This window comes from Mesocricetus auratus, unplaced genomic scaffold (assembly GCF_017639785.1).
Source record: "Mesocricetus auratus isolate SY011 unplaced genomic scaffold, BCM_Maur_2.0 Super-Scaffold_6730, whole genome shotgun sequence".
NCBI classification, from domain to species: Eukaryota; Metazoa; Chordata; class Mammalia; order Rodentia; family Cricetidae; genus Mesocricetus; species Mesocricetus auratus.
This window is the reverse complement of record NW_024429184.1, coordinates 16501192-16526792: the sequence shown is the minus strand read 5'-3', so window position 1 is coordinate 16526792 and position 25601 is coordinate 16501192. Positions and strand designations below refer to the sequence as shown.

The 25601-nt window shown below is 44.4% G+C and overlaps 1 protein-coding gene and 1 long non-coding RNA gene across 14 annotated transcripts in view; both read left to right on the top strand.

The window, feature by feature from the left end:
• Positions 1-25601, top strand: part of Unc13b (unc-13 homolog B) — a 219848-nt gene that overhangs the window by 369 nt on the left and 193878 nt on the right. For 10 of the 13 annotated variants that reach the window (XM_040739468.1, XM_013119610.3, XM_013119609.3 and 7 more), the window contains exon 1: positions 12575-12908. The exons of 1 other annotated variant lie outside the window; for it this stretch is intronic. In XM_040739468.1, coding sequence (XP_040595402.1) covers positions 12887-12908 — 22 coding nt within the window. In that variant the 5' untranslated portion in view covers positions 12575-12886. Of the gene's footprint in view, positions 1-12562; positions 12909-25601 lie in introns of those variants that run through there. 2 more of the 13 variants (XM_021232224.2, XM_040739427.1) reach the window with 1 other exon arrangement.
• LOC121137454 lies at positions 16-6019 on the top strand. The gene is made up of 2 exons (XR_005874687.1): positions 16-103; positions 5875-6019. It is a non-coding gene; the product is annotated as an uncharacterized LOC121137454 (long non-coding RNA).

Below are 25601 nucleotides of genomic sequence, written 5' to 3'. Positions count from 1 at the left end.
TGAGTTAGTAATGTAGTAATGTGTATTTGCCCTAATGAAAATCCGAGAGGCTTGCAACATAGTATAAAGGAATCTCAGGGGTCTATGAAAAGTGGAGTTACAGGTTAGCTAAATTATGTGGTCGGCTCCGGGTCCAGGAATGGGCAGTAAGAGTCATATCTGTCTCTGTTGAGGTGGCTCAGGGAAATGTGTGACCTTGTTTAGAAAGTGCAGAAGCAGGACTCAGAGTGAGAAAAAAACTTTGCAGTGGATTTCTTTAGCGAAAGAAGACTATCAGTAATAAACAGAGACCTCTCTCAGAGTAGAAAAACAGCACGATGGTGGTGGCGCACTCCTGAGGCAGAGGCAGGAGGATCTCTGGAAGTTCGAGGCCAGCCTGGTCTGTAGAGCTTGTTCCAGGACAGCCAGGGCTACACAAAGAAACCCTGTCTGGAAAAACAAAACAACAAAAAAGGAGAAAAACACAAATGAAAATACATGATACTGTTACTTGAAATGTAAAAGTATTGTAATGGGGCTATGGGAGTCTGAAATTGATGAAGGAAGGTATTTTATCTTGTAAAGGTAATGAGTGAACTTTGTGAAAGTCAATGCTTTGCAATGTAAAGAGTCTTCCACAGAAGCAGGAGGGTAGAAAGATGCAACTCAGATACCGGTAGGTGGCAGCACACAGACACTTGTAGAACTAAGTGAGGTAGCCAGTTTGGGGCTTCCCTGATACTTTGATAGGGTTGGTTCTGACAAAGAAAGAAGTTCTTAGAGACTCTGATTCTTTAGGCTCTGTGACTTTAGTTAACGAGTGTGTGTGTGTGTGTGTGTGTGTGTGTGTGTGTGCACGTATGAGAACAAGTACACATGCATGCTCATACCACAGCATGTGTGAATGGCAGAGGATAAATTTTCTGGAGTCTGTTCTCTCATTCCACCATGTAGGGTGTAGGGATCAAACTTGGGTTGTCAGGCTTGACCTCAAAGGGCCTTTATGCACTGAGACATCTCACCAGCCCTTGAGCAACTTTCTTTTTAGATTTACAAAAATTTTGAGAAGATGGGATAGTTTCCATATGTACCTCAAGCCTAGTTTCCATTATTATTATTTCAGGGCTGGGAGTTAAACTTAGAGAACTGTGCATCCCAGGCAAGTAATCTACCACTGACTATTATCAAACTCCTTTTATTATTAATATCATACAGTGTGTGGGTTATTTGTTATGATGAAAGAACTAATATCGATACAGTATCATTTATTTTTTTATACAGATCTTCTTAGTTTCCTTTTTTCCTGTGTGAGGATTCCTTCCATGAGTGCACATGTTTGGCTGTGACAGCCTTTCAAATTTGCTTGATTATTGATGACCTTTGACAGAATCTCAAATCATATTCTGCCTCACTCTCCCAAGAGCAGGAATTATTAATTACATATGTGCCCACCACATCTGGATTTTCTGCCTCACTCTCCCAAGAGCAGGAATTATTAATTACATATGTACCTACCACATCTGAATTTTCTGCCTCACTCTCCCAAGAGCAGGAATTATTACATATGTGCCCACCACATCTGGATTCTAAGTTGGTTGGAGCTAAATGTGTACTAGAGACCTATAATGCCGATGCTGTGTAGAGGTAGAGGTAGGAGGGTAAAGGAGTTCAGGGCCAGCCTCTGCTACTTAGACCAGCTGATTACAAACCTCGGTTATATGAGGCCCTGTCCCAAAGGGGGAAAATATGGCAGCTGGGCAGTGGCTCAGTGGAAGAAGTGTTTGCCGTGTAAACATAAAGACCAGAGTTTAGATCCCTAGTACTCACAGAAATGCCAGGCAAGCATAATGGCCTCTGCCAACACAGTAATTTTCCCCTATAAGACCCATTTTTAGATTTCTGAGTGGCATAACTATGAAATGATGATTGTGTGATGTTTATGCATAAGGTTCTTGATTATTTTTGAAATGTTACATTTATTTTATTTATTGTGTATATTTATGTGTGTGGGCACACGTGCCATGGCTATCCTGTAGAAGTCAGAGGACAGGAGTTCTACTTCAACCATGTGGGTTGCAAGAATTGAACTCAGGTGGTCAGGCTAGGTAGCAAGCACTTTTACCTGATGAGCTATCTCATTGACGCCTTGATAACTTGTTATAGCAGAAATAGGAAACTAATACAGTTTCTTAGGCAATGTAAAGATCTTAGGTACCTGCTTCCAAGGAAAACTGGAAAACTTATTTTTAAAAATCCTCACTGTTAGCCGGGCGTTGGTGGTGCACGCCTTTAATACCAGCACTCGGGAGGCAGAGGCAGGCGGATCACTGTGAGTTCGAGACCAGCCTGGTCTACCGAGCGAGTTCCAGGACAGCCTCCAAAGCCACAGGGAAACCCTGTCTCGAAAAACCAAAAAAAAATCCTCACTGTTAGCTAGGCAGTAGTGGCACACACCTTTAATCTCAGCACTTGGGAGGCAGACACAGGTGGATCTCTGTGAGTCCAAGGCTAGCCTGGTCTACAGAGCTAGTTACAGGACATCTAGGGCTGTTGCACAGAGAAACCCTGTTCCAGAAAACCAAAAAAAAAAAAAATCCTCACTGTTCGGGGCTGGAGAGATGGCTCGGAGGTTGAGGGCTCTACCAGAGGTCCTGGGTTCGGTTCCCGGCGGCCACATGGTGGCTCACAACCATCCGTGGTGAGATCTGGTGCCCTCTCCTGGCTTGCAGACATACATAGAGGCAGGATGTTGTATTCATAATGAATAAATAAAATCTTTAAAAAAATCCTCACTGTTCAAACAAACAAACAAACACAGAAATAAGTCTTTAATCTCAGGACTTGGGAGACAGAGGCAGGCAGATCTCTGTGAGTTTGAGAGGTCGATCTGGTCTGCAGAACTGGTTCCAGAACAGTTACAGCTGTTACACAGAGAAACCTCATCTGGATAAACCAAACAAAAAAAAGTTATTGTTTGGTATATATGCATTTATATTGGACATATATCTTGGGGCACAGTAGCTGAGCATGTGTGTACAACCTCCATAGATATTGCAACATTTTTTCTTCTTTTTAAAAATGTTGGGGGGGGCATGGTGGCACATGCCTTCAATTCCAGCACTTGGGAGGCAGAGACAGGCAGATTTCTATGAGTTCAAGTAAAGCCTGGTCTACATAGTGAGTTCCTAGCCAACCTGGACTACATAGTGAGACATAGAAGGCCAGAAGAGGGCATTGGATTCCCAGGAACTGGAATTACAGACAATTGTGAAAAGTCATGTGGGTGCTGGAATTAAATCTGGGTCCTCTGGAAGAGCGACCAACTTAACTGCCCTGCCATCTTTCCAGTCCCAGCCAAATATTTTCTTGAAGAAATCATGGTCGTTCCAATTCCTAAAGCAATATATGAGAGATGTAGTTTCTTTACATTCTTGCCACCCAGCTACACATCCAACCACAGAATAAGAAGTAAAGAAAGGTGTATAGAAATAGAGAAAGATACAGCCCAGAGGCAAAAGGCAGACAGGATAATTTAAATTAAGGAAAGCTGACTAAGCCAAGCTAAGGCCAGGCATTTATAAGGAGGAATAAGACTCTGTGTGATTTATTTGGGAGCTGGGTGACAGGTCTCTTAAAAGAACAAAGAGTGAAAGACAATCAACAACTACAGAATCAGATCTGCTTTGTTCTGCTGAAAACCCAGAAGCCAGATACTGGGGAAAGGATCAGGGTATGGTGGTAACACACACCTGTAATCTCAGTACCTGGGAAGTTGAAGTAGAAGGATTGCCACAAGTTCAAGGCAAGCCTGGAGTACATAGTACTTGATCAGTCAGAGGTACATAGTAGGCCCCTGTTTCAAAACACCAGCAACAAGATAAATGGGTGGAAGGGAAACAGGCCTGATTAAAGTTGGCCCTGAGGAAAATGGAGGAGGCGTTTCCAGTGCAAATTTCTATCTTTAAGGGCTCAGGAAGTACAAGTGATTTTTATGGAGCATAAAAAAATAGAACAATAGGTGGGGAATCTCCTGGCTGAATGGGGTCTTTCCTTTATAGCCTCCTTTCCTTATAGTCTTCCTCCTGAAGATTTATTTTTATTTTAAGTTATGTGTATATATGTAGTTGGTGTGTAGGTATGTGCCTATGAGCCCAGATATTTGAGGAGTCCAGAAGAAAGTGTCAGATCCCTGGAGCTGGAGTTGCAGGGCATTTTGAGCCAACCCATGCGTGCCGTAAACCAACTTGAGTCCCCTGAAGGGGCAGTTTGACCTTGCTAGCCCCTCTTCTTGAAGCTGGTCTGTACCTTAAGATCCTGCAGCAGCATCTGTTTTTGTTTTTTAGATGAACCAGTTTTCTATGAATACAAGAGGAGGAGGTTTTACAGACAACATCCTATGGAAAGGACAGCTGGCTCATCAGTTAGGAGCCCTGGTTGTTCTTTCAAAGGACCTGGGTTTGTTCCACTACCAGCACCTACATTGCAGCTCAAAACTGTAATTCCAGTTATAGGAGACCCAATATCTTCTTCTGGCTTCTGTGGGCACTGCATGCAAATAGACACACATTCATGAAAAAACACCCCCCACACACATATAACACACACACACACACACACACAACACACAGCACACACACCCATACACACACACACATACATACATACATACATACATACATACATACATACATACATTTAAGAGAAGGATAGATAGTTGAAAGATTAGCGTACAGCCAGGCATAGTGGTGCCTGCCTATAATCCCAGTGTCTGTGGAGGTCAGAGTACAATGGTGCTGTCTAGGGGTACAGGAGCAGAATTGTTTTCTCTGCCAATTAAAATGCAGGAAAGGTCGGGGCCAGTGGTGGTGCACATCTGTAATCCCAGCACTTGAAAGTAGAGGCAGTAGAATCTCTGTGAGTTTGAGGCTCTCCTGGTCTACAGAGTGAGTTCCAGGAAGGACAGCCAGGGCTAGACGGAGAAACCCTATCCTGAAACACCAATAAATAAATAAACAAATAAATAAAATGCAGGAAAGAAGTGGTCCTGAAAATCCTGGTGGAATCCTAGCAGAGCCATCATACAATGTCAGAAAAGCTGGGGTCCTCTCTCTGGGTTCTTTGTTTCATTAATAAAATAATGCAAAATGGGTTCAAATGGAAGCTCAAGTACAATTTATTAGAGTTGAAAAGAAACTGTAGGCAAACTGTAAAGGTTGCAGCATCCGGGGCAGAGAAGGGTGGAGAAGATAAGCTTGGAGGTAAAGCCTGGTGGCAGGCAGCCCCACCTGGAGGAGCGCTTAAGAAAAAGTAAGGAAACACAAAGCCCTAGTTAGGGAGTTTAAAACACACTTAGGCTCCGGCTAATGTCTGAGAGAAAAAGACAGAAGAGAAGAAAAAGAAATGGGTACACCGTTCTAGGTCAGGCCTCAGAAAGGTGGGCAGAATCAGAAGATTCTCTTGGTGGCTCTTAGGGACTGCACCAGCGGAGGGAATGCTGGGAAGGAAAGCACATTAAGGTGAACCAGCCACAGTGAAGTCTCTAGCCCTCTCCACTGGAGCAGGGAGAAGACAGGAGCACAGCTCCACCTAGAGGTGGAGTCTATTACTTGCAGGAAGGCAACTTGTAGGACTTGGCTGGGTTCTATTACTTGCAGGAAGGCAATTTGTAGGACTTGGCTCTTTCTCCTATGTGAGTTCCAGGTTTGAACTCAGGCCATCCGGATTGGCAGCAAGCTCTTTTACCCACTGAGCCATCTACTTTGGAGTTTTCTTAATTACATTATGGGAAGATCCACCTTAAATACACTATTCCTTGTGCTTGGGATCCTGAACTGTAGAAGAGTGGAGAAAGTGGGAAAAATACTCTCCCCCGACACTCTCTGTTTTCTGTTGTAGGTTGTGGACATAGCCAGTTCACTCAAGCCTCTGCCACTGTGACTTCCCTGCTGTGATGAACTGTTACTTGGAACTGTGATCCCTCCTACAGTGGCTTTTGTCACTGTATTTGACCACACCAATTGGAAACAAAACTAAGACATCAGGTGTCCCACTCTGTCATTGTATTCTTATTCTCGTGAGATGGCATCTCTTACTGAACCAGAAACTCACCGTTTGTCAGGTTGGCTGGCTGACCTGCAAGACCCAGTAATTCTCTCTGGTCTCTTTCCCCAACAAAATACCCCTACCTATTCATAGACTTCATGGACACCTAGAAGAAATGGGAAAGACTTATGACTGCTTACTTGGGCTCCTGTGGTGTAGCTCCAGCCATGACTGTTTCAAATAGTTTGCATCAGACTTTTTGCTATCACATGTGGTCTTAGAGATTGTATAACAGTTTCCACCCAGGCAAAATGAGTGAGTGAGTGAGTGAGTGTGTGTGTGTTACACACAGGCCCTAGCAGACAGACTCTTGTAACTAATGAAAAGGAACAAGCCAGTAGTGTAAACAATTTGGCACAAAGGTTTTGTTTGGAATGATTAGTGCAAATACTTGTGTTTTTGTTTTGTTTTGTTTGAGACAAGGTCTCTTTCTATAGCCTTGGCTGTCCTGACCAGGCTGGCCTCAGTCTTGTAGAGATCTATCTACCATTGCCTCCCAAGTGCTGGGGTTGTAACATCTTCCCTACTTCCAGGAGCAGGCTGAGCAAGTAATGTGAAGGAAGAAACTGTTAAGTAAGTTGGCCATGGTGGTGTGTTCCAGACTAGCCTGGTCTATAAAATGATCTCCAGGTCAGCTAAGGGGACACACACACACACACACACACACACACACACACTCAGAGTTACAGCAGAGTGGCCAAATCGCTGGGCATTGGTGGCTCACGCCTTTAATCCCAGCACTCAGGAGGCAGAGGCAGGCGGATCTCTGTGAGTTTTAGGCCAGCCTGGTCTATAGAGTGAGTGCCAGGTCAGGCTCCAAAGCAATAGAGAAACCCTGTCTGGAAGCCCCCCTCCCCAAAAAAGAGGTATAATGTGAACAGCCTTTAGGCACCAGTGACTCCCCAGTGCCCTAGGCCTGGGAACTGAGGAATTCTGACACCCCAGTTCTACATAAGTGCTCTAACAGCTTTGTTAAAGGTCCATTATACCCCAAGCCTACGGAAAGAGTGGTAAAATTTGCCACTGTAAGCCTGGTACTCAGGCCTACACAGGGAGCTGTGATACTAGTCTGTGTCACCTGCTGCGGTTCCCTCCTGTTTATTGCCACTGTGCACTGCTCTCTATCAAACGCCAAGGGACACAACAGCTGCCAAACCCAGTGCTGGAATAGCTGCACTTAAGTTCTCATCCAGGTCGAGTACCCCAAGCCAGCTGACTGACAACAGATGGTTTTGACACAGTGAGGTATGGGCGGGGGCAGGCATCACAATGCAGTTTGACCTCCTACAGCGGGTTGACTGAAACTTAAGAAAGGGCTTCCTAAGTTTAGAGCTTGGCCCTAGAACATCCTGTCTCAATCTGTGTGAGTTTTTGACCCATTTGGAGGTCACATATCAGATATCCTGCATATCAGATATTTACATTAGGATTCTTAATAGTAGCAAAATTACAGATATGAACTAGCAACAAAATAATTTTGTGATCGGGGTCACCACAATATGAGGAACTGCATTAAAGGGTTACAGCTTTAGGAAGTTTGAAAACCACTGCCCTAGAACCATCTTGCCTATAGAAATGTCTGAAGAAAGCATAAAAGAGGAAAGATGCTTCAAGACCAGCCTGGTCTACAGAGCTAGTTCCAGGCTAGCCAGGGATACACAAAGAAACCCTATCTTAAAAAACAACAACCAACCAAACAAACAAACAAAAAAGAAACAAAGAAAATGAAAAGAAGAAAGATCCAACAAAAGTCCGGATAAGCTAGTTTGTGTACCCATGGAGATTGCAGGAGCAGAAAATAGATGCTGAAGACTTGGGATACTGGTGCAAGTTGTTGGACTGCAAGCTAATCATCATCATCTGATCACCAAGACCACCTCTGAGAGCCTTAGCTGTCCCAAAAATGTGGCATTGTGGACTACTTCTGTTCTTAGTTGTGGCCAAGTGAAATGCATGGGCAATAGTAAGTCATTTTTTTTTTTTTTGGTTTTTTTTTCGAGACAGGGTTTCTCTGTGGCTTTGGAGGCTGTCCTGGAACTCGCTTGGTAGTCCAGGCTGGTCTCGAACTTACAGAGATCCACCTGCCTCTGCCTCCCGAGTGCTGGGATTAAAGGCGTGCGCCACCAACGCCCGGCAATAGTAAGTCATCTTAAGCCAGTGTCCTGCATGTAATCTCAATACCTCCCTCGCTCTCCCCTATCCTCTCTCCCTCCCCTTTCTCTCCTATTCCCATAGATATATTTCAGGGGCTGAGCTTAAACCTCGATTCTCTTGTTTTTGTCTCCTGAATGTTGGGATCCCAGGTATACCATCCACCATGCCCAGCATATTAGACAGATATCTAGGCAGTCCCTTCAGTGACTTGGTCTCTTGACAACATTCATGCATTTGTATAATTCTTTTTAACTTTTTTGTTTGTTTTTGATTTTGTTTTGAGACAAGGTTTTTTTTTTGTGTAACCCTTGCTGTCCCGGAACTCACTTTGTAGACCAGGCTGGCCTCAAACTCAGAGATGCACTTGCCTCTTTCTCCCAAGTCCTGGGACTAAAGGTGTGCCACCACTACCTAGCAACATTTTATTATTTGTGTGTGTGTGTGTGTGTGTGTGTGTGTGAGAGAGAGAGAGAGAGAGAGAGAGAGAGAGAGAGAGAGAGAGAGAGAGAGAGAGAGTGCATGCATGTGTGTATGTGAGTGGAGGTCAGTGGGAGACAGCTCTCTTATTCTACCTGTGGGTCCCAGGGATCAAACTGGTCGTTAGTATTGGTAGCAATCACCTTCACCCACTAAGCCATCTTGCCAGCCCTGTGAGTCACTTTTGATAAACAAAATGTATTTTTAAAAAACGTGCGGGGAGGGGGGTCGGCAGCTTGAGAAATGGATGGTTCAGCACTTAAGAGCATTCATTGTTCTTGCAGAGGATTTAGCTTTGGCTCCCTGCACCCATGTTGGGTGATGCACAGCTGTCTGTAACTCTAGCTTGAGGGGCACTGATTATTTTGGCCTCTGAGGGCACTTGTGTACACACAATAATACAATTAAAAATGAAATAAATTGACCTGATGGGCCCTGCCAGGCCCGGGCAAGTGAAAGACCCCCACAGGCCTGCCTGGCACCTCAAGCTGCCATTACAATGATCAACTAGCTGCATGGCAGAGAAATGGGTAAGAGAAGCTGAGCAGTTCATGTGCCGAGCAAGTGGAGGCGTGAGTAAGAGGCTGACGTGGGTGGTCTGTGCTGGCACCTGGGGTGTGGTGATGTTCAGCCAGGGCTGATGCCAAGGGCCATGTCTGGATCTGTGGTCTTATAGCGTCTTTGTGGATGTCCGTGGCTCCTCTTACCACCGAAGGCCCTGCAGATTCTCCCAGGTCTGGCCTCCACCTGCTGCCATGTTGGTGTCTGAGAGCCAGGTTGCCACTGTGCCTTGCTGATCTGAGCGTCCTGCGCTGCCACCCAGGGCCATGTCTGGGTCTGTGTTCTTAACACCGCTGGGGTCTGTGTTGAAGTCCATGGCCTGTGTTGTCATCAAAGGCCACCTGGATACCCAGGTCTGAGCTGCCACCTGTAGCCATGTTGGTGTCCAAGGACTGTGCCACCACTGGGGCCAAGCGTCTCTGAGTGGCCTTTGCTGGTACCCAGGGCATGGTGATATCTGACCTAAGCTGCTGACAAAGACCATGTCTGGTTACATGGTCCTGTTGCAGCCGGAGTCTGTATTGGTGTCCGTGGCCCGTGTTACCACCTGCAGCCATGCAAACTATGTTGAGATCTGAGGGCTGCGTTGAGCTGGCCCCGCCCTTTGCTGGCCCTGGGAGATCTGTCCCTACATCTCTCTGGCTGCTCCAGCAGGAGAGCAGGCCCTGACCTATACAGGCAGAGCTGGCCTCGATGACCCCAGCCCTGGGAGGACGGCACCACCCCTCACCACATCACATGTGAGCTGCCTCGGTTGGTGTGGACAAAAGAGTGCTGGCTCCGCCCCTCGCCTGAGGGGGTTGTCCCAGGAGAAGCCCGGACTGACCAACACAGCTATCACCCAGACCCACATCTGGTGCTTTGTGCTTTGAGCTGGCCCATCCCAGCATCTACTCCATCTGCTGGAGCGCTGGAAGGGACTGGTCCTGTGAAATCAGAGCTTCCGATCTGTATGACTTGGGGCAACAGCAGGATGCCGGAGAGGAATTTTGGTGAGGGTCCAGTATGGATGGTGTACCAGAAGCTAGAGGCCTTGGACCACACCAACAACTCAGTGCAGTGAACATTTGCAAGTGAAGCTGTTTGGACAGGGAGGTGAGCTGTGTGACACACAACAGCTCAGAATGCCACTTAGGTGAGCGAAGAAGAGGTGATGGTCAAAGAGGTGATGGAGAGGCAGGAAAGACTTTTCCAGACAGGGTTTCTCTGTGGCTTTGGAGCCTGTCCTGGAACTCACTCTGTAGACCAGGCTGGTCTCGAACTCACAGAGATCCGCCTGCCTTTGCCTCCTGAGTGCTGGGACTAAAGGCGTGTGCCACCACCATTGTCTGGCCTGTTTTGTTTTTATTTAATACTTTTTTTTTCTTTTGTGCGGGAGATGCTGCAAGGGCGAAGTGTGGATACTGAGGGACAGGAAATTCAGTGGGGTTGGAGGGCATGATGTGAAATTCCCAAAGAATCAGTAAAAATTGTTTTAAAAAATGAAATAAATGTTTAAAAAATTAGGTGATGTCACTCTTATGATTGGGATAGCAAAGATTATGACTTTACTTTTATTTTTCCAGGAGACTGTATTACCTTCTCAGTTTCAGGTTTTAGCTTCTATTTCTTGTTTTATTATTTTTAAGATTATTTTTACTTCAAGTGTATGAATGTTTGCCTGCATGTATGTATGTGTATTACCTGCATGCCTGATGTAGCTGGAGGCCTGCACAAGGTGATCAGATCCCCTGTAGCTGCAGTTACAGACAGCTGTGAGTTGCCCTGTGGTTGTCGGGAACCACAGCCAGGCCCTCTGCAGGAGCAGCAAACGCTTTTCACTGCTGAGTCAGCTCTCCAGCCCCTTGCTCTTTTTCCATTTGCTTTCCCGACAGGGTGCCATGTAGTTCAGGGTTGCACCGAACAAACAGTGTAGCCAAGGCTTGGCTTAAATTCTGCTGCCTCTATCTCCCAAGTGCTGAGATTACAGTCATCTAATGTTTGGACTCAGCTTGCATGCTTTGGTAAAGCAAGCAGTGGTGTTGGCCAGGCCTGCATGACAAAAACTGAGACTTGCCCATTGTTAGTAAGGCGCTGAGGCTGTTTTTCCAAGTTCTGGAGGAGCTCGGTTCTGCCAACGATCACAGGAGAGAGCTTGGAACTGAGATACTCCAGGCACCGTGGCACGTTGAAGTTTGAGAAACCTTGAACTGGAGGACCCAGTTAAGTTGTGCCTAGATCCCCAACCTGCAGAAACTTTGAGATGACCAGTGCCGTTTTAGGTTACTAAGTTCTGGGGTTATTTTTACATGCCAGTAGAGGGTGCACTGGCTGAATCTGCTTAGTTCTAAAAATGTGTGCTCCTCACAATTTTATTAGCTTCTTTCCCATTACTCTTATTATTTCCAGGTGCAAAATGATTGCCAGTTTCTCACTGGCCGGCCTCTGTGTTTTCCAGAAGGATCCTTGATTTATAACAGTTCTGTTCTGTCTAAACTCAGTACCATAATTCAGAAGTTCAACTCCTTTTTTTTTTTCCTTTTTCTTTTTTTGAGACTGTTTTCAGTGTAACAGTCCTGGTTGTCCTTGAACCCGATTTGTAGATCAGGCTGGACTCTCAGATCCACCTGCCTCTGCCTCCTAAGTTCTGGGAGTAAAGGCGTGAGCCACTATGCTCGGCTTCAACTCCTTTCAGTTCCTTGCTTGCTCTAGAAAACCTGCGATAAGTAACCGAGTACTCCAAACACTCCCCCTATCTTTGAGATCTGTAGACTAGTATGTTGAGTTGTCCTGCTCCAAAGCTTCTCCAGGACTGAGTCTTTTTCCTTCTCCAGTCTCTGTCTCTGTCTCTATGTCTCTCAGTAGCACAGGCTAGCCTCAGATTTGCCATGTAGCCAAGGATGGATGGCCTTGAATTCCTGATTTCCCCAGCCTATCTGAAAGAGCTGGAATTTTTCCTCCACAGCCCCAAAGCAACTTGTGTAATTACTATGACAAGTACATCTTCAGTTGTAAAGCCTAGTCTCATTAAGGAAATCCATTGCAAAGTCTTCAGTTAAAAGAACCTGCTTTTTGTGTGGAAAAACCCACACGTGAGAGGAGCAAGAGGTTTCAATTCCCGCCGTTCACAGGTGAGGGTTAGTTCCGCCCATCCTTGCCATAAAGCCCTTTCAGTGGGCGGAGCTGCTGCTGTCAATCTCGCTTATTAGGAAAACGAAGGGGACCTCGTTGTCTACGTGCTCCCGAGGGGCGGGGTCTGCAGACTGGGCGCGAGCGGATTGGCCGGGGGCGTGGCCCCGGGGATTGGTTTCGCCCCGGCTCTCGCACGGATCCCAGCCGGAGTGACGGGAGGGATCTCTGGTCGCTCGCGCTTCGCAGCTATGGCGCCTCGGGGCCGCGCCCAGTCCCCAGTTTGCCGGCTGAGCCTCCGCTCTTGTCTCTGCTCACTCCTGCCCTGAGAACCCGGGCGGCTCCGAGGGAGCGGGGAACGCGGCCGGCGACCGGGACCATGAGTAGCGGCGGGACCCGCGAGGCGGCTAGCCCGAGGCGGCGCGGCACCTGCTGAGAGAAAAGAGGGAGCGGCCCGGCGCGGCGAGCGGCTGAGGTGCGGCGGAGGCTGGTCCGCGCCTCGGCCATGTCGCTGCTCTGCGTGCGTGGTGAGTGCGCGGCCGGCGGGACCCGAGTCTCGCACGCCTGCCCCACACGCTTCCAGTAGCGTCCCGGCGCCGCCTCCCCCGAACTTCACTCCTCGTGCGTTGCCCGGGTGGAGGGGGGCGAATATGCTCATAGTCACTTGTAAACATTCGACGAGTGTCTCCCCTCCATCCCCTTTGACCCCCTCCTGCAGTGGATTGTCACCTCTTTATTGCGGCAGTGTGGGTGCCTGGCCTGCCGGGTGCGGCAAGCAGGAAAGGGCTGATGAGAGTACATTCATGAGGGGACCGCCTATGGTCGGCGCCTGTCTGCAGCCCGCGATCTCATTCCTCTCCAGGAACCGTGAAAGCAGCCGGCTTGGAAGCCGCTTCTTTTTCTTACTCGGACCGTGTTAGTGGTACAGCTGTCACAACCCTTTAGTGTTTTTTTTTTCTTTCTTGATTTGCATTTGTATTTGTCTGTCTCCTCCCTAGCTCCTTCCCTGAACCTCAGCCGGTGTCTAGGTTAAAATCATTCTCACATAACATTTTGAAGGATAGGCTGGCCTCTCTCCTTTGGGAGCAGAACGTGGAGATCCGGTTTATTTTACTTGATGCATTCGGGAGGGATGTGTGTTTGTGTATGATTTTTGTTGGTAACAGTCTTGTTATGAAGCCCAGGCTGCTTTTGAACTTACTGCGTAGCTCAGACTGGTTTGGAAGTCGTGATCTAACCGCCTCACCTCCTGGGGTTACAGGCTTTTTATAAAACTAGAGCTTTGGAGTTTTAGTCGTATGAGGTACGGTGCCCTGGACTTAGCTCTATGCGAGTAGAGACTATTTGTGGCTGGTTTTTGTAGTCTCCCAAGAGCCAAACGCCGTAGAAATTTTGAATGAATGCAAGAGCCGTGATTGTAGAGAATATCTGGTCAGAAAAAGTAGGGCTTGTTTGGCTGATTGATTTTGATCTTGAAGCCAATCCTATGTGTTGAACAAAATGGTACGATAAAGTGGTCTGGTTGTGAGAGCACGTTTATCTCCCGCGGCCTTCCCAGAGCCTTTTCCTGTCCCTCTGTACTGGATAGCTAGAGTTCATGTTTCTCTTGGCTGCACAGATTAGAAGCAGTGTTGTTGTGATCTCTCTGATTACAGTGTTTCCCCAGCTGCTGGCAAATGGAACCGCTCTGGGTTGTTCTCTTCCACTGTCTCAGTAAATCTGCACTAACCCCAAATAGGATTTGGTTATTTCCGGGGATTATGAGAGATACAGTTTTTCTTCTTTAGTGGTTGATTTTTCATTAATGAGAATTTTGCTTTGGTTTTAGGGAGGCATTTTCCCTCAGCAGCTGGAAGTCTATGTATTCCTTTAGATCCCTTCTGCCAAGTAGCAGGGTTTGGGAGAGGTTGGGTTTGGAAATGCCTCTTGGGCAGTTTGTTAATTCTCTGCTGCCACACCATACGGAGCTAGACCTAATGAAAGACTCGTTTAGGTAGGAGCATTTTTAAATCAGAAATTATTTATCTGAACTTAAATAGAAAAGCTGCTGCTGTTCTTATTTGCTTTAATATCAATCAGCTTTCATTGCCTGGAAATTCTGCTGTTTAGTCTGTCACTGTCGTCTGTCAGTCTGTCTGCCTGCCCCCCCCCTCCTGCCCTTTCCCCAGCCTTAATCATCTGGGGCTACAGGTGTATGCTACCATGCATGGTTTGCATCTTGCTTGTTTATGGGGTTCGAGCTCAGTGCCCCTGGTACATTCAGCATGCTCTTAACCACTGTTGTAGACCCTTAGCTCCTCTTTTCTTCTTTTGGGGAGAGTGGGCAGGGTAGAGGCTGGCCTCGGCCTTCTGAGTTCTGGGTTGCTGGTGTGAACTATTACACCTGGCAAACACTAAATCTTATACAATAACATTCTTTGGGTTACATTTTGTTTTCTTGCTTTTTTTTTTTTTTTTGAGATGATGTTTCCCTTTATAACCCATAATACCCCTTAACTCATTATGTAACCCAGGTTGGTTTTGAACTTTTGGTGATTGGTGGTGATCCTCCTGTCTTAGTCTTCTAAGTACTGGGATTTGCTATACCTGGTCATACACACATTTAATTTCAGAATTTGGGAGGCAGAGGCAGGCAGGTCTCTGAGTTTCAGGTTAGCCTGGTCTACATAATGTACTCCCTGTCAGTCATGGCTACATAGTGAGACCTTGTCTCAAAATAAGCAAACAAAACTAAAACAACTCCACAAATATGTGCTGGGATTGTAGATATATGCTGCAGCCACCACCCCTCACTGAGAGGAGGAAAGTTATTTATTGTGTGAATTCAGACTATCTAGTGATACTTTTTAACAACTCAATTTCAATTCATCTTGGAGTGGAATTGGATTAGAAACTTTTTAATCTGGCGTGGTGGTGGCACATGTCTTTAATTGGGAGGCTGAGACAACTGGATCTCTGAGTTTGAGGCCACCCTGGTCTATAAAGATTCAGGACAGCCAGGGCTACACAGAGAAACCCTGTCTCACAAAAAAAAAGTAGTTAAATTCAAATTCAAACAGTAGTTAATGTGATATATAAATTTGGTAAATTCTGTCTTTTTTTGTTTGTTTTTATTGTTTTTGTCCTTGACTTTATATATTTATTTGAGACGGTTTCACATACCCTTGAATTCCTGGTCTTCTAGCCTCTACCTCTTAAGCGCTGGCCAAATTGATTTATGCATCCCCAATCATCTTCAAAAATTTATTTCCATGGTCTAGTCCTACAGTCATGCCTTATTCCCCTCAGGTCTCCTACAAGAGCTACAGTGTGTGTTCTTAACTGCCACAGCATCTCTTGATTGATGACACTTTCACCAGTACTTCACTCTTTAGCTCTAACTTTGTCCATCCCTGCATCTGCTTTGCTCTGTGCTTGTACCCTGTAACAGACTTAAATCTTCCATTTATCTAAAATATATCCTTCCCTTCACAGTTTAAGGTCTACCTCTGTTGTTGAAAACTTCCTCAGTCCTCAGTGACCCTTTTCTCCTTAAACATTAGAGAACTTGTGGTCTGCACAGTGGCATTAATTTGGCAGTGAATCATGTACACTGGCATTGGTCTTGTATTGTAACACTTAAGGTGACCTGGACAGAGGAGACAACAGTGGTCAGATCAAACTGGATTGACTTGAGCTGGAATAGTTCCTTGTAAGGGGCACAAAACTAGGTTGAGGGAATTACTGTTATTACTGAAGAGGAGATTGCTTGACTAATAAGTGTAGAACCTGTTTGGATAACATGGAAGTTTATTTTATTTTATTTTTTTGGTTTTTACAAGACAGGGTTTCTCTGTATTGTTTTGGAGGCTGTCGGTCCAGCCCGGCCTGGAACTCACAGAGATCCGCCTGCCTCTGCCTCCCGAGTGCTGGGATTAAAGGTGTGCGCCACCACCGCCCGGCTAACATGGAAGTTTAATTCTGAGTAGATTTAAGACGGAAAGGGTTATAGTCACAGATGAAAATAGTTCTAATTTTTCTAGATTGTTGTCAATAAAAGGATAGAACCAAGATAAATGGGTTAGTGGTTTGAATTATAGAATTTTGTCAGGTGCTGGTTTATTCCTGTAATCTTAGCACTTGAGAAGTAGAGACAGAAAGAGATCAGGAGTTTATGACCAGCCTAGGTTCTGTGAGTCTTTGTCAAAAGACCAAATATAAACAAATAACTAAATAACTAATAAAATTAAGGGAAATTTAATTTTGCTTTAATATAAAGAAGACCTTTATGTTAAGGGCTGGGGTTACAGCTGAGTGGTAGAGCTGCCTCACAGGTCCAGTCCCTGTATTTAATCCCTAACAACATAAAAATGAACACAGACCCAAAACAAAGAATGTTGACAGTTAAGGTTTTTCTTAAGAAATGTAATAGACTACTCTTGAGAACTATTTTACATTTAAGTAGTGAGTGAAGGAGTTAGAGGGATGTTCTAAAAGGGATGTCATCCTTTGGGTAGAAGGTTAGTGTTTTGGTTTATAAATATTTATTTGTTTATTTATTGCGGGGAAGGGGAGGTTGAGACAGAGTTTCTCTGTAGCTTTTTTTTTATTTTGGTTTTTTCGAGACAAGGTTTCTCTTTTTTGTTTTGGAGGCTGACCTGAAACTTGCTCTGTAGACCAGGCTCTCACAGAGATCTGTTTGCCTCTGCCTCTTGAGTGCTGGGACTAAAGGCGTGCACCAACAATGCCCAGCTTCTCTGTAGCTTTGGAACCTATCCTGGAACTTGCTCAGTAGACCAGGCTGGCTTCAAACTCACAGAGATCTGCTTGTGTCTGCCTCCCCAGTGCTGGGATTAAATGGCATGCATTACCACTGCCCAGCAGTTTTGAATTTTTAAAAAAAATATTAATTTATTATGTATACAGTATTCTGTCTGCATGTATCCCTGCAGGCCAGAAGAGGGCACCAGGTGTCATTACAGATGGTCGTGAGCCACCATGTGGTTCCTGGGAATTGAACTCAAGACCTCTGAAGCACAGCCAGTGCTCTTAACCTCTGAGCCATCTCTCCAGCCCCAGGTTTTTTTTGTTTGTTTGTTTATTTTTTAAGAAACCATTATGTTGCCAGGTGGTAGTGGTGCACTTGTTTAATCCCAGCACTGGGGAGGCAGAGTCAGGCAGATCTCTGAATTCAAGGTCAGGCTGTTCTACAAAGTGAGTTCCAGGACAGCCAGGGTTACCCAGAGAAACACTGTCTCAAAAAAAAATATTGTGTTATGCATTATGTTATGGATTTCACTTTGATTTTCTTTAAAAATTTGCTAAAATATAAAAAAAAAAAACATACTGGTTGGTCTTGGTGGTACATGCCCTTAATTCCAGGCAGTCAGGCAGATTTCTGTGAGTTCAAGGCCAGCTTGGTCTACATAGTGAGTTCTAGGACTCTGGGATATGTTGAGAGACCCTGTCTCAAAAAACCAAACTATGTATTTCTTTAATATGTTTTGATATAAACTATAAGTTAAATATAAGAGCAGCCAGCCACAGTCAACTAAGTAAGGACTTTTTAGCTTTCATACTCTTGGTATGCACGACTCACTTTAATATTAAGGATTTTGAGAATTGGGCCTTTTATATTTCTTTGTAATTCAAATAATTGAACTCTGGAACTTGACCCCAATTTGTTCCATAAGTGACCACCTTTCATTGTTGAAAAGTAGTTTAGCTTTGGGTGTGATGGCACACATCTATAGTCCTAGCATTTAGGGGGTGGACATAGGAGGATCAGTAATTAAAGGTCAACCTGGTCTATGTGAGAACTTGTTTCAAAAAGAAGAAGAAGAAAATAGTTTTGGGTTGTTAGTAGCACATGACTTTAATCCCAGCACTTCAGAGACAAAGGCAGGTGGATCTCAGGGTTAGAGGCAGGCTTGGTCTAGAGAGTGAGTTCCAGGACAGCCAGAGTACACAGAGAAACCCTGACTCAAAGAAAAAATAAAAATGAGAAATATTGGCCAGATGTTGGTGACCCACACCTTTAATCCCAGCACTCGGGAGGCAGAGGCAGGCAGATCTCTGTGAGTTTGAGACCAGCCTGGACTACAAGGGCTAGTTCTAGGACAGGCTCAAAAGCTACACAGAGAAACCCTGTCTTGAAAACAAAACAAAACAAAACAAAACAAAAAGAATATGAATGGAAACATTTTTCTTTCTCCTCACATTCAGCTGTTTGAATATTTTACCAGGCATATCAATGATCTTATAATAAAAACAAAGTTTCAGGTATAGCTTAGTGGTACAAAACCTGCTTAACAAGCAGTGGCCTCGGGTTCAGTTCTCAAAACACACACAAAGATAATGATTCTTTTCCTTTTTACACTTTTCTGCATAGTCTCAAAATTTGATAATTACCAATATATTATCATCTATTACACTGTCCAGCCTATTTCTCATTTTTTTTTTTTTGTTTTATGAGACAAGGTTTCTCTGTATTATTTTGGAGGCTGTCGGTCCAGCCTGGCCTTGAACTCACAGGAATCCGCCTGCCTCTGCCTCCCGAGTGCTGGGATTAAAGGCTTGCACCACCACCACCCGGCTATTTCTCATTTTTTAAAAGTTAATTTCATGGAGCTAGAGAGATTGTTCATCAGTTAAGAGTACTGACTGCTCTTCCAGAGGACTTGAGTTCAATTCCCAGCACCCATATGGTAGGTTAAAGCACATGCCTCCAAGCTTGTGGAAGGTGAGAACAGACTCCTACAACTTGAACTCTGGCCTGTGGCATGTATACCTCCTACATGAAAACAAATACATAAATTTAATAAAATTAAAAATATTCTATTCTTCTAAGTTTGACTTGTTATTTACCTGTTCTTTTCTGTTTTAAAAATTATTTATTTTGATATGTATGTATCTGTGCCTACATGAGTTTGTGTGCATCATGTGTGTTCAGGAGCCCAAGGAGACAAGGAGAGAGCATCAGACCCCTGGAACTGAAGTTATAGGTGGCTGTGAGCCTCTATGTAATGCTGGGAACCAAATTCCAGGTTCTGTTTCTTAAAAAGAAAAAAAAATACAGAATTTAAAAACCGGTAACATGTACACTGATGTGTCTGTGTTATTTCTGTCTCAAACACACAAAATAGATTAATAAGTTAAGTGCTTTTAAAAAATTGCGCTTGGAGCTGGGCGGTGGTGGTGCATGCCTTTTAAATCCAGCACTAGGGAGGCAGAGGCAGGGGGATCTCTGTGAGTTCAAGGCCAGCCTGGTCTATAGAACTAGTTCTGGGACAGGTAGGGCTACACAGAGAAACCCTGTTTCGGACCCCCCATTTTTGGGGGGGCTTGGTTGCAGCTCAGTCCTACCTGTGTGCCCAAGCCTGGAGTTCTCCTTGTACCACAGTTTTCCCCATTGCACATGTGTTATTTCCATTTTTAAAACAGTGTTTTTAGAAATGATAAGTGAACATAGTTGGTTTATGTTGCAGCTTGCCCTTAGATAGCTTATGATTTATTGTCACTAATTAGTCATCCAATTAACCTAAAGGGTACTGATTGGAAACTTGTAGTTAACTTTGATGGCTCAGAGATTTATAGGACATTCATAGTCAATATGTGCCTATTCTACCTAGGGAGGCCCTGAAGATAAATTTTGGCTTATAGCCACTCTGGCAAGTAGGAATGATTTTAATGTTTCCAGTTATAAGGATAGATGGATAAAACTTTCTCTTATTTTTCCTTGACAGTATTGTCATCTGCTTCTTCTAATTTCTTGTATGTTTCTGTCACATTAGAATTCTGGTAATTCCTGTCTTTACAAGCAGAGTGTTTACTGGATTCCTTTTACTTTACGAAGGCACCAGGAAGTTGGTTGTGCCTTGTACTTTCCAGGCACCAGGCAGCAGCGAAGGAGGAAAGGACCAACTTCCTCTAATAGGGCTCATGTCATAAACTCTCTGTAAGCAGTACATTCTCTAATTTCTTAGATTTGTTTGCTTGTTTTGTGATAGTCTCATGTTCTTAAGGCTAGTCCCAAAGTTCTGATCTTCTTGCCTCCAATTTCCAAATTTGGGATTCTAGGTGTGTGTCACCACTTTGGCTAATTTCTTTGCTTATAGAAGTATGATTTTTCTAAGATTTGGGCTCTTCAGGCAGATATGCTAAAGATATGTATAAAATGCCTTCCAAACCTAAAGAATCATGCTTTAGCTGAATTCTTAAATCCTGCTTACTTATGCTGTGTGTTTCAAACTTACTTTGCTGTATGTTTGTTTAAAGTTTGGGCTGTGTATCATTTGTAAATATTTGTTGAGTACCATCTCTGTGCTTGCTTTATGATAGAAATAATGTTAGGTAAGAGGCCACAGATTCTACCTGGGCTTTAAAAATACGTCCCTAGCTGAGTGTGGGACTGAGTGACAGTAGATAAAGGCAGGAAGGCCAAGGACTGCCTACACTACACAGCAAGATTTTATCTCAAAACAAATCGGGGGTCTCTGAAGTGGCTCAGAAGGCAAAGTGTTTGTTAATGGCCATGGCTCTGAATTTGATTCCGGGAACCTGCGGTACAAAGAGAACTGAGTCCCAAAGTTGTCCTCTTACCTCCGGACACACACGTAACAATGATAAAGTAGACGTAAAATAAACATTAAAAAAGATGACAATGTCTCTATAAATTCAAAGACTAAGGACTATTAAATCTGAGTTAGGATAAGTAAAGCAATGTAAATTTTCCTGTGCTAGGGAAATTATTGTTTTTTAAAAGGTTGTCTTGTTTTTTCTGTGCTGAGGATTGAACTCAGGTCCTCACACTTGCTAGGTGAGTGCTCTGTCACTGGGCTACATCTCCAGCCCTCTTTTTCTAACTCTTTGTTTTTTGAGACAGGGTTTGGCTTTATTTTCCAGGCTGGCATCTAGAGTGCTAAGATTATACACATGCGTAACCCTCCTGGGAGGTGTTTGCCAGATGCTTCCACTTGTAACAGCAGTGCTCTCTGCTGCGCCGCACTCAGTGTGTGGAAACGCCATGGTTTTCTGATGGACGTCTTAGCTTGCTGACTGTGGGTTGGATGAAGTGGGCAAGCGACTGAAGGTAGTTAAAACAGGAGTCATTTAGCTTGACTGTAAAGTTTCTTCCCACTCTCACTGTGGTGCCCTGTATGGCCCAGGACTTTCAGTTGTCTGCATCCGTCTCAGGAGTGCTGGAATTACAGTTGAGCACCAGCATGCCCGCGTTTTCTTTTTGTTTGTCTGTTTTTGTTTTTTTAACACCTGTACTGCACATTGCACAGGGCCTCACTCATGGTAGCTACATGATTTATACCTCAACCCTTTCTAAACTTAGAAACTGTATCCTATGTGTATGAGTGTGTACATGCTTGTGCCACAGCACATGTATGGAGGTCAGAGGACAGCTCTCAAGAGTTGACTCTCTCCTTCCAGGGGAGCCTGAGCTGGAGCTCAGATTCTCAGATTTTCATGGAGCACTTTACTTGCTTTGTCATTTTGTTGACTCTTAGCTTTAGTTTTTAAGAAATGTTTTCATTAGCATATATTGATTATACAGAATAATGGGTTTCATGTTTTTTCATCATATGGAGCCCCCATTATGCTCTCTTGTTTTTCTCCCACTCTAGGTAATAATCCCTAGAGTCTTCTTTCTACTCCAATGGTTTTGTTGTTGTTACCCAGTGAGGATCATCAAGATTGTTTACCCTACCAGAGGCTGGGTCTTGCAATTATTAATTGTACAGGTTGTCCTTAAACTTATGATCCTCCTGCCTCAGCTTCCTACATAGTTGGGATTACATTTATTTGAAATAAGATCTTACTGTGTAGCCCAGATGGACCTTGAACTCCTCATTCTCCTGCCTCAGTTCTTGAGTATCTAGATTATAACTGTTACTCCAGGTCTGGCGGTATAATGTTTCCTGGTGAGGTTTGAACTACTATAGAAAAGCTGGAGATCTGTCACTCCCGTCTCCTATCTCCTACCTCCCACGTAGTCTCCCCAGTCTAGGCTGGCCTTGAACTTATGTGTAGCTGAGAATGGCTTTGAACTACTGATCTTTCTCCCTCCTTCTCCTCCCCAGTGCTGCAATTACAGGCATGCTCCATTCCTGCCTCTTGTTTTAGATTTATTATTTAATTTATATGGGTGTCTGCATGTATATCTGCACACTGGAAGAGGGCATCTCATCTTATGGGGCTATAGTTACAGACGGTTGGGAGCCACCATGTGGCTGGTGGCAATTGAATTTAGATTCTCTGGAAGAGCCAGTGCTCTTAACCATTGAGCAATTTCTCTAGCTGCTATTTATGTAGTTTTTAAGACAGGGTCTTACTGTATAGCCCTGGCTTAGTAGACTAGGCTGGACTTGAACTCACAGAGATCCTCCTGCCTCTACCTTCCAAGTGCCGAGATTAAAGGCATGTACCACCATGCACAACCTTGACATAACATTTTTTAAAAATTAATTTAGTGTTTGTGTGTGTGTATATGTGTACATGTATATGAATGTGAGTATGTGTGCATGCGTTTGGAGACTAAGGGTGATTCTCCTGGTGGCATTTATCAGGAGGGATGTCCAACTTATTTTCTGAGTTGATTGTACTTGGGGTTCACTTATTAGGCTTGCCTGGCTGGCCCCAGGAATTCTGTCACTGCCTCCCCAGCACTGAGACATATGCCATCATGCCTGGCTTTTTTATGTGGGTACCGTGGAGATCAAATTTAAGTCCCTATACATATATGACAAGTACTTTATAATAGGTTTTCTGTGCTCCCATAGGTTTCTCTGCTAGTGCAGTAAGCCAGATCAAGCCTAGTTGAAACAGTATAACAGGTTTATTCACACGAGTTCTCCAGACCTAGAGAAAAAAGACTGGAGAAGCTGCTCACAAACAAAAGCAGGGAGACTTTACAGGTTGTAGGCAAGGGGTTTCCACCATAAGCTGTGTTTGTGCTAAGTATGGTCAAAAGCTGAGTGCTTTATGAGGGGACTTGGGTGGCTGGCAACTTCAGGGGAGGAAGCTGTGACAGCTACTAAGAATTTGGACCGAGCCGGGCGTTGGTGGCACACGCCTTTAATCCCAGCACTTGGGAGGCAGAGGCAGGCGGATCTCTGTGAGTTCGAGGCCAGCCTGGTCTACAAGAGCTAGTTCCAGGAGAGCCTCCAAAGCCACAGAGAAACCCTGTCTCGAAAAACCCAAAAAAAAAAAAAAAAAAAAAAAAAAAGAAAGAATTGAACCTGGGTTTTTTGGTTCAGAGACTCTCTGAGTGGGTAGGGAGGGGGGGTAGGAATGGGGCTTTCTGGATCATGCAGGGGTGAGTTGGAAGTTCCAACTGAACACTTTACTGTAAAGACTGGCTTTTTTAAAAAGTCTATTATTTTTATATATTTATTTGACTTGTTGGTGCAAGTGCATACAGTTGCCAATGGAGACCAGAAGAGGGTGTCAGATACCTTGGAGCTGGAGTTACTGGTGATTCCAGTCCTTTGCAAGAGCAAGCACTCTAAAATGCTGAGCCATCTCTCCAGGCCCCCTGGCTTACTTTTTAAAAAAACAATATTTTTATTTTATGTGTCACATCCCCTGGGATCAGAGTTACAGTTTTTTTTTTTTGTTTTTGTTTTTTTTTTTGTTTTTGTGATACAGGGTTTCTCTGTATTGTTTTGAAGGCTGTCGGTCCAGCCCGGCCTCGAACTCACAAAGATCCACCTGCCTCTGCCTCCAGAGTGCTGGGACAGAGTTACAGTTTTAAACTGCAACGTGGGTGCTGGGATTTGAACTCTGGTCCTCCGGATGAGCAGTCAGTGTTCTTAACCACTGATCCACCTCTCCAGCAACCCCCCCTTACTATAGCATTTTAAATTTATTTATTGTGATGCTGGAGATCATGCCTTGCACATGTTATGTAAGAGCTCTTCCACTGACCAAGTGGTGGTGTTGCACTGACCTTTCTTTAATCCCAGCACTTGGGAGGCAGAGGCAGGAGGATCTCTGAGTTTAAGGCCAGCCGGGTCTATAGAGTGAGTTCCATGACAGCCAGGGCTACACAAAGAAACCTTGTCTCAGAAAAAGCAAAAAAAAAAAAAAAAAATCTCTACTACTGTGCCATATTTCCAGATTTCCAGGAGCCCTTGCCCCCCTCCCTTGTGCCCTTTAAAAATGGTATCACTGTGTGTCCTAAGCTCTCCTGTAACTCAAATTTGATTTAATCCTTCTGCCTTAGCTTCTTAAGTACTAAGATTACAGATGTGAGGCACCACACCTAGCTTTGTAAAATTTACTTTTTTTATTCCTGAGCTTTAAAAAAATTTTTCCTTTATCCAAGCAGTGGTGCACACTTTTTAATCCCAGCATTTGGGAGGCAGAGGCAGGTGGATCTCTGTGAGTTCTAGGCCAGCCTGGTCTACAGAGCGAGTTCCAGGACAGCTAGGGCTGTTACACAGAGACACGATGTCTCAAAACCAGCAGCAACAACAAAAATGTCTAGATGTAGCTTCTCACACTGTCTAGATGTAGCTTCTCACACTGTCTATATGTAGATGCTCACACTGTCTAGATGTAGATGCTCACACTGTCTAGATGTAGATGCTCACACTGTCTAGATGTAGATGCTCACACTGTCTAGATGTAGATGCTCACACTGTCTAGATGTAGATGCTCACACTGTCTAGATGTAGATGCTCACACTGTCTAGATGTAGATGCTCACACTGTCTAGATGTAGATGCTCACACTGTCTAGATGTAGATGCTCACACTGTCTAGATGTAGATGCTCACACTGTCTAGATGTCGCTTCTCACACTGTCTGTCTAGATGTAACTTCTCACACTGTCTAGATCTAGCTGTATGAAGAAGGCTACTTAGCCAGCTTTGTGATGCCTGGGAAGTGGAGTAAAACTGTAGTCACTAGGTACATTTTACCCCCTTGAGACAGTATCTCGTGTATCACAGGTTAGCCCTCACTGTACAGCTAAGGATGACCTTGAATTTCTGTTCTGCCTTAACCTCCTGAGTGCTGTTATAGGCATGTGCCGGCCACCTTGCTGTTTCTGTAGCATTTGGGATTGAACAGTCACTCAGCCACATGTATAGTAGATAAGTACTGTAGCAATTGAGCTACATCCCTAGCATCATGTTAAAATTTATGTTTAACTTTATAACAACCTTTAATTTATTATTTAGTGACAATGCAATATTCTCAAGTCTCTAAAAGCAACTCTCTTAGTTAG